The sequence below is a fragment of the Dioszegia hungarica genome, assembly GCF_025882075.1.
Source record: "Dioszegia hungarica strain PDD-24b-2 chromosome Unknown MKK02contig_16, whole genome shotgun sequence".
Taxonomy (NCBI): Eukaryota; Fungi; Basidiomycota; class Tremellomycetes; order Tremellales; family Bulleribasidiaceae; genus Dioszegia; species Dioszegia hungarica.
In genome coordinates, this window is record NW_026515773.1 from 2,086,553 (window position 1) to 2,099,312 (window position 12,760).

Here is a 12,760-nt window from a genome sequence, read left to right on the forward strand (position 1 = left end):
AAGAAAGCATACATGACGGGAAAAGAGCTCTACTGAGTCCGCTCCTTGATCTCGCCGCCGGCTACAATTTTGATAAACTCGAGCTGCTTCGCGACATCTTCCAGTACTGACAAGACGTGCTTGTTCCTGCTGTCAGCTTTGCTCTATCCATAACTTACCCATCGACAAAGCCATGCTCCCGGTAGAGAATATCCTGCTCCTTACAATACTCCTTGACCAGCAGACTGGCCGCCCGGAGGTTATGCCGCGGCAGGCGAGGGAAGAGATGGTGTGTGACTTGGAGGTGCAGACCGCCGTGAAGGAACTCGATCTCAGGCGAGCAGATGACATCCATGGTAGTTCGAAGCTGACGCGAGGCGAAAGACTCGGATGGACCGAGATCCTCGGTCGAGCAGGCAAAATGGGAGAGGACGATCTGGATCAGCTCCGAAACAGCCAAAGCTCACCTGTACGTGGACTGGACTGGCCACGACATGGCTGACGAGGAGGTAGGCGAAGCGCATCCCCCATGCACGCTGCGACGCCAAGATGGCACCAAAGTACAGCCAGTAGAAGGCGACGCCGGCCAGTTCGAATCGCCAAAAGCTATCTCGCTTGGGCTTTCGGCTCGCGAGGTATATGTAGGAGTTGGCGTAGAGGTTGAAGCGGGCAAGAGACAGTACGACATAGTACAGTTTATGTCTACCTTTAGCTTGATCTTGAACCGACTTACTGTAATGGTACCATGACTTTGGCGAATCCATCCAACGCCATGACCCGTTTATAATAGGTCGACCAAAGACTGCCGAAAAAGTCCTTGCTGATGGCGAAGAACGGTATGTGCTGGATATCCGGGTCGTGCTCGGGATGATTTGTTACAACTGTTGTCAGCTGGCTCTTGACTGATGCGCACGATGATGTATGTTATGATTCTGCCGTCAGCATAGCCCACTCGTTAAACTTACATCACACCACCATCCCAGACTCAGTCCGCCGATCCAGTTCGCCACGAGCATTCCTATCACTCGATCCCACCACCAGTTCCCCGTCACTCCAGTATGACCGGCATCATGGGCGAGAACAGGAGGTCAACTCGGTCATCTCCGCGACTTACAAGTAAGCTGGTGGTAGAAGAGACCAAGGAAGATGGCAGAGCCCATTTGACCGATCCAGCCCGATGTTCTTTGATTAGCAAGCGAAGCGCTTCTGCTCACCTTAGATGAAGACCAAACGCCATCGCTCCGAGGAACGAATAGCGGATCAAGTCTGAGCCATATCCGCCCAGCGGCCCCGGTCGCTCGAAAAGCCCTGCATCTTTTATCCGGGATTTGAGTTCGTGATAGGCGTCCGAACGTGACTTTTCGCGAGCAGCGTCCAGGTCAGATACCGCAGGTTCGATATCCGAAGGGGTGAGAGTGATAATATCGGACGATGCAGCAGCGCCCGCGAGCCGGACATTCCCTTCTCTTGCCCAGTGCCCCTTAACGCCGTCGGGGTGCCGGACCAGGCCGACAGCTATTGGAGGGGTCAAGGGCCGCCATCCCGTCTTAGCATCGACCTCGACGGTAGCGATAGCGTACTTGGCGATCCGCTCCAGAGCCGCTGGTGAGTGATACGCCTCGACCTCATCGGTTGCGTCGCGTCCGACAAAATGTTGAATCGCGAGAGCTCCACCTGGGTGGTGTCGCTCCCAGGAAGTCGCGTTGATGACGCGTTCTCGGTAGATGAAGAGTGAGGCTCCCCCGCAGATGCGTTCGGCTATCTCTGGGCGAGTCAGGTGAGGACGAGTCATGATGCGGTAAAAGTGAGTGACTGAGTGGAGCGGAATTTAGAGTTTGATCTTTGAAACCACAGGGGGACCATGCCGGCATGACTCGGAGATTTCTTGAGACGAAACTTGACAAGGCCTATTCTCCTTCATGTGTTCATCAACGCTGGAGTACATCTGCCAGTGTGTGGGGCTGTATACTCCGCTGCCTGGCTGGATGTGTAGACCACGCATGGAGGCGTCAGCGAAGCAGATACTACCCGAAGTCCCGGCGCCGTATCGATCTCCTATCGCGCTGGTCTCTCTATCCCGACCTTGCTGGGTATACTGCCCCTTGCGGCCCGTCCCTTCGCATTGCTCGTCCTATCTCAGGTCTGTCCGCTTCAACCGCTTCAACACCATCGTCCCTTCGCACACTCAGTGCTCAGCCCCGTCTGTCGGCCCACGCGGCGGCGTCCTCCCCGGAGATCAATGTCGACACCTCGCTTCGCGCTTCCTCTCATCTCGCCCACTCGCCCCCAGCGCTGCCCCTTTCTTCTCCGTGTGTCTCAGCGCCTCTCCACACAGCCCATGCGCTCGGGTCGGTCTTGGCGGTGTCCGGGGTCAGGTGACGAGGGCGACAGCGCAGGATCTAGACATATATAAGGGATATGGCGCTGGAATTCCACGTCCCTTCACTCTTCATCTTCTCTATATCCCGTAGCCACCTAGCTCTGATCCTTATCATATCTCGTAGACTCCTTTGTGTATCACATTTATCTTCGACCATCTCCATATCGCCACCCTTGTCCACTGATACTAGGCCAGCCACGCGGTATTACCTTCAGGCCGCCCATTCACTGGCCATCGCTCCCCTATCAACGCGACCGCCATCGACCTTCACCCCTCATACACTCATCGACCCCCCTCATACACTCATCGACCCCCCTCATACACTCATCGACCGACCTGCTCCAACAACCATGCACTAGGTACTAGACTAGCAGGAGGGTCCGCAACGGCCAAAAAACGTGCACGCTGCGCGCAGAGTACCTCTCTACCATGCGCAGTTCGCAAAAAATGTACGTACACCGTCGGTGACTCGAACACCGGTCTCTTCCTCGAACCAGCAAGTGGAAGGGAAGAATACTAACCACTATACTAACGGTGTGTATACTATTAATAGTAATAGTTAGGATGTCGGCGTTGGCGGACGGAGTATATAAACGACAAAGGCGGTTTGGAGGCCATTTTGCTCCAAGCGCTCTTCTGTCAACAACCCTCTCAGCGTTTCCCTTTGTCTCACCGGAGGAAATGGCCGCTTCACATGGCTCCCCTCGGACCACCTCCTTCTTCGATACCGTCTCCGCTCCCACTCCCTCTCCCGCTGCTCGTCATCAGCAAGCCCCGTCCCCTTTGAACCTATCGAGAGCATCTAGCGTGCGCCGGGCACCATCGAGGCAGCCCGAATCTGACGAGCCCCTCTCCCCTCTGCACCAATCGCCTACTCTCTCCCCCTCCTCGTCCAGCTCGTGGAAACCACCCCTACCGCCCTCGGAGGATGTCGAACTTCGGCTCGAGGCGTCCGAGGCGTATTTGCTGGGCGAAGGGAGATATGCCCGGGTCTACCTGGCGTCATATCGGGGGAAAGGAAAGGGCAAAGAGGGGGTCCCGGAGTGTTGGACGTTGTGCGCGGCGAAGCGGATGAATGTGGATCGGGAGTCGCAGACGATGGGGTTGAGGGAAGCCTTCTTCCTCAATCGCCTACAGTCGCCTACGCGCGGGGTGTACATCGTCAAGCTGTTGGCGGTGAGGGAGCAGACGGAACGGCGGAGCGTACATGGCCGATCTGCGTCGGATCTCAAGACGGTACTGAACCGGCCTCGGAGCTCGACGGAACATCTATCCTCCTTCCCATCCCTGCCATCACTGCATGCGGCACGAGATACGGTATCTCGATCGACGCTCCTACTCGAACACGCCGAACACGGAACACTGGACATGTTTCTGCGGACGAGTCCAGACCTCGTCGGCGACGAGACGTGGATACGGTGGGCTCGTCAGTGCAGTGCGGCGGTCGCGTGGACGCATGAGAAGGGGATATTACATGCGGATATCAAACCGGCCAACCTCTTGGTGAGTGTGTCCGAGGATCTGGCTGATAGTAGTTGACTGCAACGTTCGATCTGCGTCTGTCTGATTTCGGCTCCTCCCTCCTCATCCATTCTTCCCATCTCCCCACAGACGGCGTCGGTCTCGGTACCCTCCCCTTCTCCGCACCCGAGCTCGTCGACCCTACCCAGACATTCTCCTTTCCGGTCGACATCTTTGCCCTCGGCGCCACGCTCTACCAGTGCATTACCGGCAAGGAGCCATACCGCGGTCTACGTGCCATGGAGATGATGCACCACGTACGGCGAGGCGGATTATGGGAGTATGAGGATGGCCAAAGGTACAATTTCGAGGTGGATTCGAGGGAGAGTCCGTACCCGTCAGCGTGGCGGGACGATCCAGGCGTCAAGAGGGGCGGATCTTTGCGGTTAGCGCCTAGCAAGCCAAAGTTGGCGAGGAACGGGTCGGCGGAGCTGGTCAAGGGTGGATGGGGATCGAGTGGGGACCTCGTGAGGGATTTACTGTCGGAGAATGGCGTATGTCAGGAGAGGCGGGTGGTTAGGCCGGCGGTATCGATAGCTCCACCGCCGCCAGAGGATGGCAGCCTGGTGTTTCTGGATGGGAGGGGCAGGGTGCCCGAGCTGTATATAGAGGTGCTCAAGACCATGTTGTCGCCCGAGGCTGTAGACAGACCGACCGCTGTAGAACTATGTAAGATTTGGTAGTGCATACAACTAGATATCCGATAAAGGTAACCTCTCTTCTGATAATCGAGAACTCGTCCTCGCCTTTGGACTCAGGTTCCTCGCTTCCCGCTGCCAGTCCTCGCTCAATCTCGACGCCGAGGCAAAGCCGAGCGGGCTGGGCTGTGTCCCGTACCCCACGCTGTCGGCTGCTGCCAATAGGGGCGAGCTCGGAACGCTGTTCTGCGGTGTAGGCTTGGGCAGTATCGCCTCCTCATCCACCCGCTCATACCCGTCCGCCACCACGTCCGCCTTTCCAGCTTTGATCACCTGGTCGACGAGTAGGAATTGGAGTGTGTTGAGGATGAGCGGGAAGACCATCATGACAAAGATGACCTGAAGGCTGGGCGAGAGGTACTCGATAGTGGCGTGAGCGAAGCGGAGGAGGACGGTGGATATACCAGGAAGTGTGAGGGGGAGGAGGACCACAATCTTCATGACGAGGACAGCGGTCAAGTAGGGGATGAGTTGGTGCCACCAGCTGAAATCAGCCATGTCCATTTGGGACTCACTTTCTAAACTTGGGCGGGTCTCCATAGTATCCACTCTGCAGTCCATCCAGTCCTGTATGCTTCTCCATCAGGTGCGTCGCCGCCTTGAGCGCAAAGTATAATATCGCAACGCCTATTGTCGTATCGATGAGGATATTGAGAAAGTAGGTCGAGCAGGGATTGTTATGCTGGCCCTCCGCTATCAATCCGGATATCTACGTCAGCTATGTCGGAAGGCGAGCTCACCAGGAGGTTGGAAGCGTGGAGGACGGCCTGTCCGACCAGCTGCTTGCCCACATCTAGCAGCCATATTCGCCATGGGCGCTTGCGCCGCTCAAAATGCCGCTTGGCCACCAACGAGGCGATTACCAAGATTCCCACTGGTCATCAGCTCGGTGCATGCAGAGTACTCACTCGCTCCCTGTACTGCAAGGGCAGTAGGCCCTAGAAGTTGACATCTTGACGGATCCTCGGGTGGTGGTGGCTCGACGATAGGCAGCATGATAGATGGACGAACGAAAGACGTTTCAGATATTGACATTGCCTAATGTCTGAAGTCACCACCAACAACTATGCTTCAGTCGCTCAACATGACGAGGGCAAGACGACCGCAAGAGCCGCGCGGATCGCCATGGCCGTCGAGCGGTCCAGGACGGAGTATCAGCCGCAGCATGCGTACACTGAGAGAGGAGTGAGTTGAACGGTGGACCGCTAATGATAGTTCCGCCCACCCTCGGACGACAAGCATCAGCTAGAGTACGCAGTCACCACGTTGTATTATAGCGGGGCATATCGGCAAGCTCTTGACTTGATCCTGGCTGCTTATATGCCGGGAAAGCCTCTCGCTCGCCTGACTCGAGAGACTATCGACACGGGCACGAGGTGTGCGCTCGCCTGCGGTGATGTGGAGAATGGGGTCAAGCTGGCCAGAGCAGGGAGTGAATCGGTAAGTAAACATTCGGCCGAGCTGATCATAGTGGAGACCTCCCTTCTCTGGACTGGCTGAAAGCGCATCCGATGCCTTCTTGGCAGCTGGTCTGTGGCAAGGTGAGCTAGTACCCAGCCTGGCTGATCAGACGCTCTCCGACCCTTGGCTGCCGCTCCGCATCTCATACCGCGAGTCGAGAAGATCATCTCGAGTCGTCCTGGCTTCAAGGACTTCAAACTCCGAACGATGGGAGAGCGGCTGGACGAACTGGACATACCCTTGGACCTCGTCCACACCTTACGAGCACTTGGTAATAAATCATATACAACTGAGGCCGAGCGTAGTGTCCGTGACTTGTAATTATACTTCTATGGATCCGTCAAGAATTCGCTGAACGACTCCTTGTCCGGCTTTTCGTCCTTCTCCCCCATCATATTATTCAAATCCCCCCACTCCTGATCCGGCAAGATGTCGTCAAAGCCGGAGAGTTGCTCTAGATCGGGAGCGACCGGACTGAGTGCCAGTTTGAGCGAGAGGGGTATTTCGACATTGGGTGGTTTGACATCGACCGAGCGACTGGGTACAGTCTCGCCCCGTGATCTGGCCGCCGCATCGTCCTCGTATTGCCTTTTCGTTGTATCGTAATGAAGTTTGTCCGCCTCGGCTCGTTGGAGGTAGGGCTGACATTAGCTAAATCGCCACAAGTGCTCACCTGCTTCTCCACATCGGTCAACGCCCGCCATCGTTGCGCCGCCAGTACACTCTGCTTGGTCGTCTCTGCTTCGGCCCCCCACACCTTTGCTCGCAGCTCGGCGTCCTCGCGTATACTCTTGAGAAAGAGAAAGTACGCCGAAAGGGGTTTCCTTGGAGCGTTCGGATCCTTAATGTTCGCCTTTCTGGATTTGCCGTCTCTGCGTTGTTGAGCGCGGAACGCGTTTTCGAGCCGAATGTCCTCCGGAGTCAATGCCGCCTGCCACGCCATGTATTCTCTGGTGTGTTGCTCTTTGGCCGCCTGGACTTTGGCGGCGTAGAACGCCTTTCGCTCGGGGTCCAGGTTGGAGTAGGCGGTACCGGCGTCCTTGGCGATCTGGGCGACATTGAGCTTTCCGGGAAGGTCCGCGTGTTCAGCCTTGGCGCGGACGAGCTCGTCGGCAAAGAACATTTGCCAGGCTGACTGGGCTTGCCGAGGAGGTTTGAGCCGAGACTTCATCGCTGGTCCTGGGATGTCCAGGGGGGCCTCCTCCTTCTTCACCACCAGGGCCACCTTCTTCCTCTTCTTCTTGTCCACCGGAAGTTCCTGCTCCTTCTCCTCGGGAGACCGCTTCCCGATGACCTGCTCCGGGGGCGGCGGTGCCGACTGAGGAGGCGGGGGAGCAGGATAATTGTATCCCTGCCATTGGTAAAATTGTTGCTGGGAGTAGAACTGCTGCGCAGGACGTTGTTGGCGGGGATCATAGGGGTAGCCAGGGGAGAAGTCGGCAGGTGACCGCTCGCCGAGTATGGGTGACTGGGCGGGAGCAGTAGATCCAGACGGTTGCCGGGGGTAATTGTTGTAGTCGTATGCGTAGCCGGGATAGTATGCGTAAGGGTGGCCTTGGACAGCTTGGGGTATGGGAGGCGCTGAGGAGGGTTGATACTCTTGACGAGGGTAGTAGAGGGAGGTCGGCGAGGGAGTGGGCGCGTGGCCACCGGGAGGCGCGGTCGCTGGAGGAGTAGTGGGTTTGTCGGAAGGTCTTCTGTAAGGAAGACTGAGGGTCAGCTCGGCAAGAGTGGTGTGAGGGTGATGCTTACTTTTGACTGGGGTAATAGGACATGCCCGGCGGGTACTGGAACCCCCCATGGTACTGCTGAGGGCTGCGCTCAGCCTCGATGTTTGAGAGGGACCGCTGATTGGTGGCAAGGGTTGGAGGCTATCGTCAGCCAAGGCAAAGGGTTTAACTTACCGACACCCATGGCCCGGGATGGGACGTGTTCTGCATCCCCGCCACTACTATCTTATCCGATAGCGATCTTTGTTTGGTTCCAGCTGAGATGGTGCCTTGTCGCCAGGGTCTAGGATGCTGAAACGCAGGGGTGATAGTGTGTGTCTAGCTTGTTTGAGCTTGGTGACGGTGACGGGGCGAGACGCGAGGAAAGGGGTGCGACGGCGGCCAGTGAAAGTGAACACGCAGTTCCCAAAGCGTGGTCGCCGCTGGATAGGCTTTACGTGGTAGAGGGAAGGCGCTGCGGGTGTTTAGGTGATAAAAGTAAGGTAAGGGGCAAGAGGAGAGGGTGACAAGGGCGCGTGGTGCGGTGATGGGGCAAGGGAAAGGGAAGGGAAGGGAAGGCAAGGGGCGAGAGGGAAGGAAGGAGACCAAGCGCCAAAGGAGCGCGCGTTCCTGGATTCTGATTGGCTCACTCTTGCTGACACCGCCACATTCGGAGAACTCGGACAATTCGGCCGGAAATAGCATTTTTGCCACTCGGACCGGGGCAATATCCCGGCCCCGCGTTTCAGGATTTTCTCCACATTCCTCCTTGTCAACCCCTCACCCCACCCTCCCCACTCTTCACGGCCCGAGCAGGGCCGAGCTTGAGTCAATTCTTTCGGCCAGACCCGATGCATTCACCTCATTGTTCGTCCACGCCAAGTTGGAGCGCGCCTGGAACCTGTATCTGACATTGACACATTCCTCTGGTCTTCCGTAGTATCTCTCCCTCCCCGATGGCAGCGCCAATCGAGCCCAAGACACCCTTTGCGGTACCCACCCGCCAGCTCTCCCGAGCGACCTCCATCGTCCATCCTCCAGATGTCGTCGCCGTCTTCGATGCCGCCTCAGTCGGAGGAGGAGGTCCGCTTCGGCGTATATCGACGCAGCAGAGGGAAAGAGTAGAGCTTGAGGCGAGGCAGCGGGAAGCGCGGATCGCCGCTGGACTTCCTCCTGAAGGCGGCTTGCTCGATAGATTTCGATCCGGTGGTCGGGCCGCACGAGCAGTCTATCCTGTACCGCTGAGGGAAGAATTGTCACCAACAACGAGTCGCAAGTCGGTCGTACAGGACACCAAAGAGTCTCCACCGGAAGCTTCGGAAGAGCTCGAGCCTCACGTCTACCCAGATGGAGGATACGGCTGGGTGGTAGTCGGCTGCTGTGCAACGTTGGCGGGTCTGACGATGGGCTGGGGAATGAACTGGGGCATCTTCCAAACCGTGAGTCATGTCTGAGAACCAAAGCTGATGGCAGTATTATGCCGAGAGGGTCTTCCCTGGTGCAAGCTCGGCATATCTAAGCATGGCCGGCACCTTCTCGCCCTTTATGGGGAACCTTGTCTGCTTCATCAGCGGTAGGATGGGGGACAAGTACGGGTTCAAGGTGAGTCGAGCGAGGCCAAGCTGATCTCAGCGCGTTCTGTACGTGTCCGCGGCGGTCACCTGGATCGGTCTCTTCAGCGCTGCTTTTGCGACACAAATATGGCATATCCTTCTGACGCAGGTGAGCCTCACTTCCTCCTCGAGGCTCAGCTGACGGGCAGGGGATCATCGTGGGCGCTGGCCAAGGCTTGGCCATACCCCTGTTCATGTCTCTACCTTCGCAGTGGTTTGACCGGCATCGAGGGCTTGCCAGCGGAATCGCCATCGGCGGGGCCGGTCTCGGTGGCGGCTTCTCTACGCTCATGGTCAGGCCGATGCTTAGCGCGCTGGGAACAAAGTATACTCTAATGTAAGTCCCAATTGGATAGTGCTGACTCAGTATCTGCTCCTTTATCAACGCGATTGTAACGGTTGCCGCTACCCTCCTCATCCGTACCCGCCCAACAGCTCCCGAAGCCCAAGGACGCGGTAGAGGTCCGTGGATCGACACAAAGACGCTGAAAACACCAAGATTTATCTCGATCTTCACCAGTCTCTTGATTGCTATCCTTGGCTATGCGTGAGTATCAGCATGATGGGGCTGAGGCAGAATGCCATACATCTGGATGCCACAGTGGATCGCCGTAAATCTTCCTGATACACCCACCTTCCAGACCGCCATGTAAGTCTGACTTGGGATGCGCTAATCAGTCCTACCACTCTCCTCGCCTTTTCAGTCTGTGTCGGACGCGCCTTGTCTGGATACGTGGCGGATCAGCTCGGCCCTATCAACACCTACATCCTGATCTACTCCCTTTCGGGCGTGGTCCAGCTTGCACTGTGGCTCACCGCCAAGAGCTTCGCGCAAGTTTGTGTCTTTGCGGTTATGTACGGCTTGGTGAGTTCAACTCTGGCACTTCTGATGCAGATCGCACCCGGGTACGTCGGGTTACTACCGCAAATCATCGTCCAGGTCTTTGGCCCGTCAAATCTCGCTACTAATGTCGGCTTTCTTCTGCTTGCCAATGCGCCTGGGAACTTTATCAGTGGTCCGGCGGGAGGGGCACTCTTCGACGCGAGCGGACGTACCACCTTCAAATGGGTGATCATATTGGGGGCGTGTGCGCAATTCACCGGGGCCCTGTTAGCTATCTATGGTGAGTTAGGACCTTTGTTATGCTGATTTAGCTCGATTCGCCACAGAGAGGCGCTTCTGGACTCGTGTCTGATTGTATTCATCTATAATATGTATAGCTTTGCGTCGGCTCGAGTGCTCAGACCTGCTCAAGCTGTGGCAATCCAGCTAATAAGCACCCCTGGGGAAGAGAGCAGCAAGTGGAGGTACGCGGAATGTTGCCGGTCCGACCGGCGCCGGTGGACGGACCGGTGGAACAAGTCTCTTCCAGTTCTTCTCTGCGCTGTCTTTTCATCGTACACACCACCACCATCATGTCCGCCCTAGCTAATGATACCGAGACACAGCCTCTGCTGGCCAAGGACCCTCAGCGCCGCGCGACACCGCTGCCCAAATTTCAACTGGCGCTGATATGTTTCCTCCGGATCACCGAGCCGATCGCGTTTCTCGTCTGCTTTCCGTTCCTCAACCAGATGCTGCTGGATGTGGGGGCTGTAGACGACCCAAAAGATGTCGGATGGCCAGCAGGAATCGTATGTTCCCACAAAGACAACGCTGAAGCCAGATCGAATCGATATTCTCCATCACCCAGCTGACGACCGTCTTCTACTGGGGATCATTGTCGGATCGATGGGGGCGGAAGCCCATCCTCATTATCGTGAGTCCAGACTTGATGGCGCTGACTCCAGGGATCGATCGGATCTGCGATATCGGCTATCATGTTTGGCTTTAGCAAGTCTCTCACCATGATGATTGTCACTCGCTCGTTCAACGGCTTGATGAACGGGAATGTCGCGGTCCTAAAGTGTATAATGTAAGTCCTGAGTCATTTTCAGCTGACCTCTAGGGCTGAGATCTGTGACGAGACCAACGAGTCGAGAGCCTTCTCCCTCTTCCCCGTCATGCTCAACCTCGGTACCCTCATCGCGTCGTACGTCGGCGGCGAGTACGCCAATGTCGGCCGGCACTACCCCAACTTTGCCAATACTTTCCCCATCTTCAAGACGTACCCCTACCTCCTCCCCTGCCTCATCGCCGGCCTCTTCCCTCTCCTCTCCTCCCTCGCCGCCTTCATCTGGCTCGAAGAGACCCTCCCTCCACCCTCCATCAGCAGCGACCCCGACGCGGTACCGGACGAGCCCGAGCCGCTCAAAGACATCTTCACCACCAAGATCAACCTCATCATGGTCAGCTTTGGCGTCCTCTCGCTCATGGGCTCGGCCATCATGGGAATCCATCCCCTGTTCTGCTTTACGCCCGCAATCGACGGCGGTCTAGGCTTCAGCGAGAAGAACATCGGGAATGCCATGTCGGTCCGAGCCGTCCTCATCCTCGTCGTCCAGCTCGTCGCCTTCCCCTGGCTCCAGCGCAAGATCGGTACTTGGCGACTGTACAAGATCCTCATGTTCTTCTGGATCCCCACCTTCCTCGGTCTCCCCTTTGTCAACCTCATCGCGCGCGGAGGCAATATGGCGATGGTATGGGTCAGCTTGACCTTGACGCTGGTATGCGCGGCGATTGGGAATATGGCGTTTGTCTGCAATCTCTTGATGGTCAACCAGGCGGCTCCATCTAGGCGTTCACTGGGAGCTATCAATGGTGAGTTGTCGCAAGGATCAGCTGACATCAGGCTACTCGCAAGTCGTATCATCGTTTGTGCGGACGCTCGGCCCCGGAGGCGCGTCAATACTCTTCGCTGTATCTATCGACAAGCAGATTTGGGGAGGCAACCTCATCTGGGTGGTCTGTACGGCCACAGCGGTGATAGGAGTGTGGTCGGGGCTGGTCCTCAGGAAGTAGATGGTAGATGGAGCGTAAAGATGTAGCATATGCCTGATCGGTCGACGCGACGGGAGTTGAAACGATATGGTCCGAACGGGGGCGTGTGCTGCGCTTAGTGATACTGTCACTGGCATCGGACGAAGCTAGTCAGCAGGGGACAAAGATCACTTGTCAGCTGGGGCACGTTCTTCTGGTACCGGGTTCAATGATGGTCGCAGCATCGACGGGGAAAGCAGGGGCCGGGGAGCGCTCAGTGATCCGTCTGTACGTGTGATTTGCGCGTGACAGGGAGGGAAGAGGCGGCGGAAACGATAGCATTAGACAAGGCAGCTCTCGATGTAAGGGCTGGAGCAGAGTATGTAGCCGTAGACATGTAGCAGATGGATAAGCTCGCAAGTATGCTACCGCGCAGGTGGCTCTTCTATGACCCATCAATGCGAGCCCCGCGGGGCTCCGATCCCAGCCCTTCATAACCTGTTGTTACCAAAGCAATGAACGTATCTTGGGTCATCTCT

The 12,760-nt window shown here is 56.9% G+C and overlaps 6 protein-coding genes and 1 non-coding gene across 7 annotated transcripts; 3 read left to right on the forward strand and 4 right to left on the reverse strand.

The window, feature by feature from the left end:
* Positions 1-29: 29 nt before the first annotated feature.
* On the reverse strand, positions 30-1,771 carry MKK02DRAFT_34783 (delta 8-sphingolipid desaturase; the record flags this gene model as incomplete). Its single annotated transcript, XM_053089015.1, has 7 exons — positions 30-126; positions 159-415; positions 447-681; positions 713-876; positions 945-1,030; positions 1,094-1,161; positions 1,194-1,771. The coding sequence occupies 7 exons, from the start codon at positions 1,769-1,771 to the stop codon at positions 30-32; spliced, it is 1,485 nt and encodes a 494-aa protein (XP_052944029.1).
* A 1,042-nt stretch (positions 1,772-2,813) lies between these two features.
* Positions 2,814-2,897, reverse strand: MKK02DRAFT_t11. The gene has a single exon. It is a non-coding gene; the product is annotated as a tRNA-Gly (tRNA).
* A 302-nt stretch (positions 2,898-3,199) lies between these two features.
* MKK02DRAFT_4205 (kinase-like domain-containing protein) lies at positions 3,200-4,278 on the forward strand (the record flags this gene model as incomplete). The annotated part of the gene is made up of 2 exons (XM_053091817.1): positions 3,200-3,862; positions 3,895-4,278. Coding segments are annotated over 2 exons (1,047 nt in total), but the record flags the coding sequence as incomplete, so codon positions are not given.
* Positions 4,279-4,634: 356 nt separating this feature from the next.
* MKK02DRAFT_38927 (vacuolar membrane protein-domain-containing protein) lies at positions 4,635-5,574 on the reverse strand (the record flags this gene model as incomplete). The annotated part of the gene is made up of 5 exons (XM_053090354.1): positions 4,635-4,653; positions 4,718-5,062; positions 5,094-5,287; positions 5,319-5,452; positions 5,487-5,574. The coding sequence occupies 5 exons, from the start codon at positions 5,572-5,574 to the stop codon at positions 4,635-4,637; spliced, it is 780 nt and encodes a 259-aa protein (XP_052944031.1).
* Positions 5,575-6,368: 794 nt separating this feature from the next.
* Positions 6,369-7,814, reverse strand: MKK02DRAFT_28906 (uncharacterized protein; the record flags this gene model as incomplete). The annotated part of the gene is made up of 3 exons (XM_053087667.1): positions 6,369-6,680; positions 6,713-7,748; positions 7,792-7,814. 3 exons carry the CDS (start codon positions 7,812-7,814, stop codon positions 6,369-6,371), a joined length of 1,371 nt encoding a protein of 456 aa, XP_052944032.1.
* Positions 7,815-8,704: 890 nt separating this feature from the next.
* MKK02DRAFT_38929 (major facilitator superfamily domain-containing protein) lies at positions 8,705-10,557 on the forward strand (the record flags this gene model as incomplete). Its single annotated transcript, XM_053090355.1, has 9 exons — positions 8,705-9,187; positions 9,222-9,350; positions 9,381-9,470; positions 9,511-9,698; positions 9,729-9,908; positions 9,939-10,010; positions 10,040-10,226; positions 10,257-10,485; positions 10,517-10,557. The coding sequence occupies 9 exons, from the start codon at positions 8,705-8,707 to the stop codon at positions 10,555-10,557; spliced, it is 1,599 nt and encodes a 532-aa protein (XP_052944033.1).
* A 220-nt stretch (positions 10,558-10,777) lies between these two features.
* MKK02DRAFT_18251 (major facilitator superfamily domain-containing protein) lies at positions 10,778-12,263 on the forward strand (the record flags this gene model as incomplete). The annotated part of the gene is made up of 5 exons (XM_053085917.1): positions 10,778-10,996; positions 11,029-11,121; positions 11,153-11,277; positions 11,311-12,062; positions 12,094-12,263. 5 exons carry the CDS (start codon positions 10,778-10,780, stop codon positions 12,261-12,263), a joined length of 1,359 nt encoding a protein of 452 aa, XP_052944034.1.
* Positions 12,264-12,760: the final 497 nt, after the last annotated feature.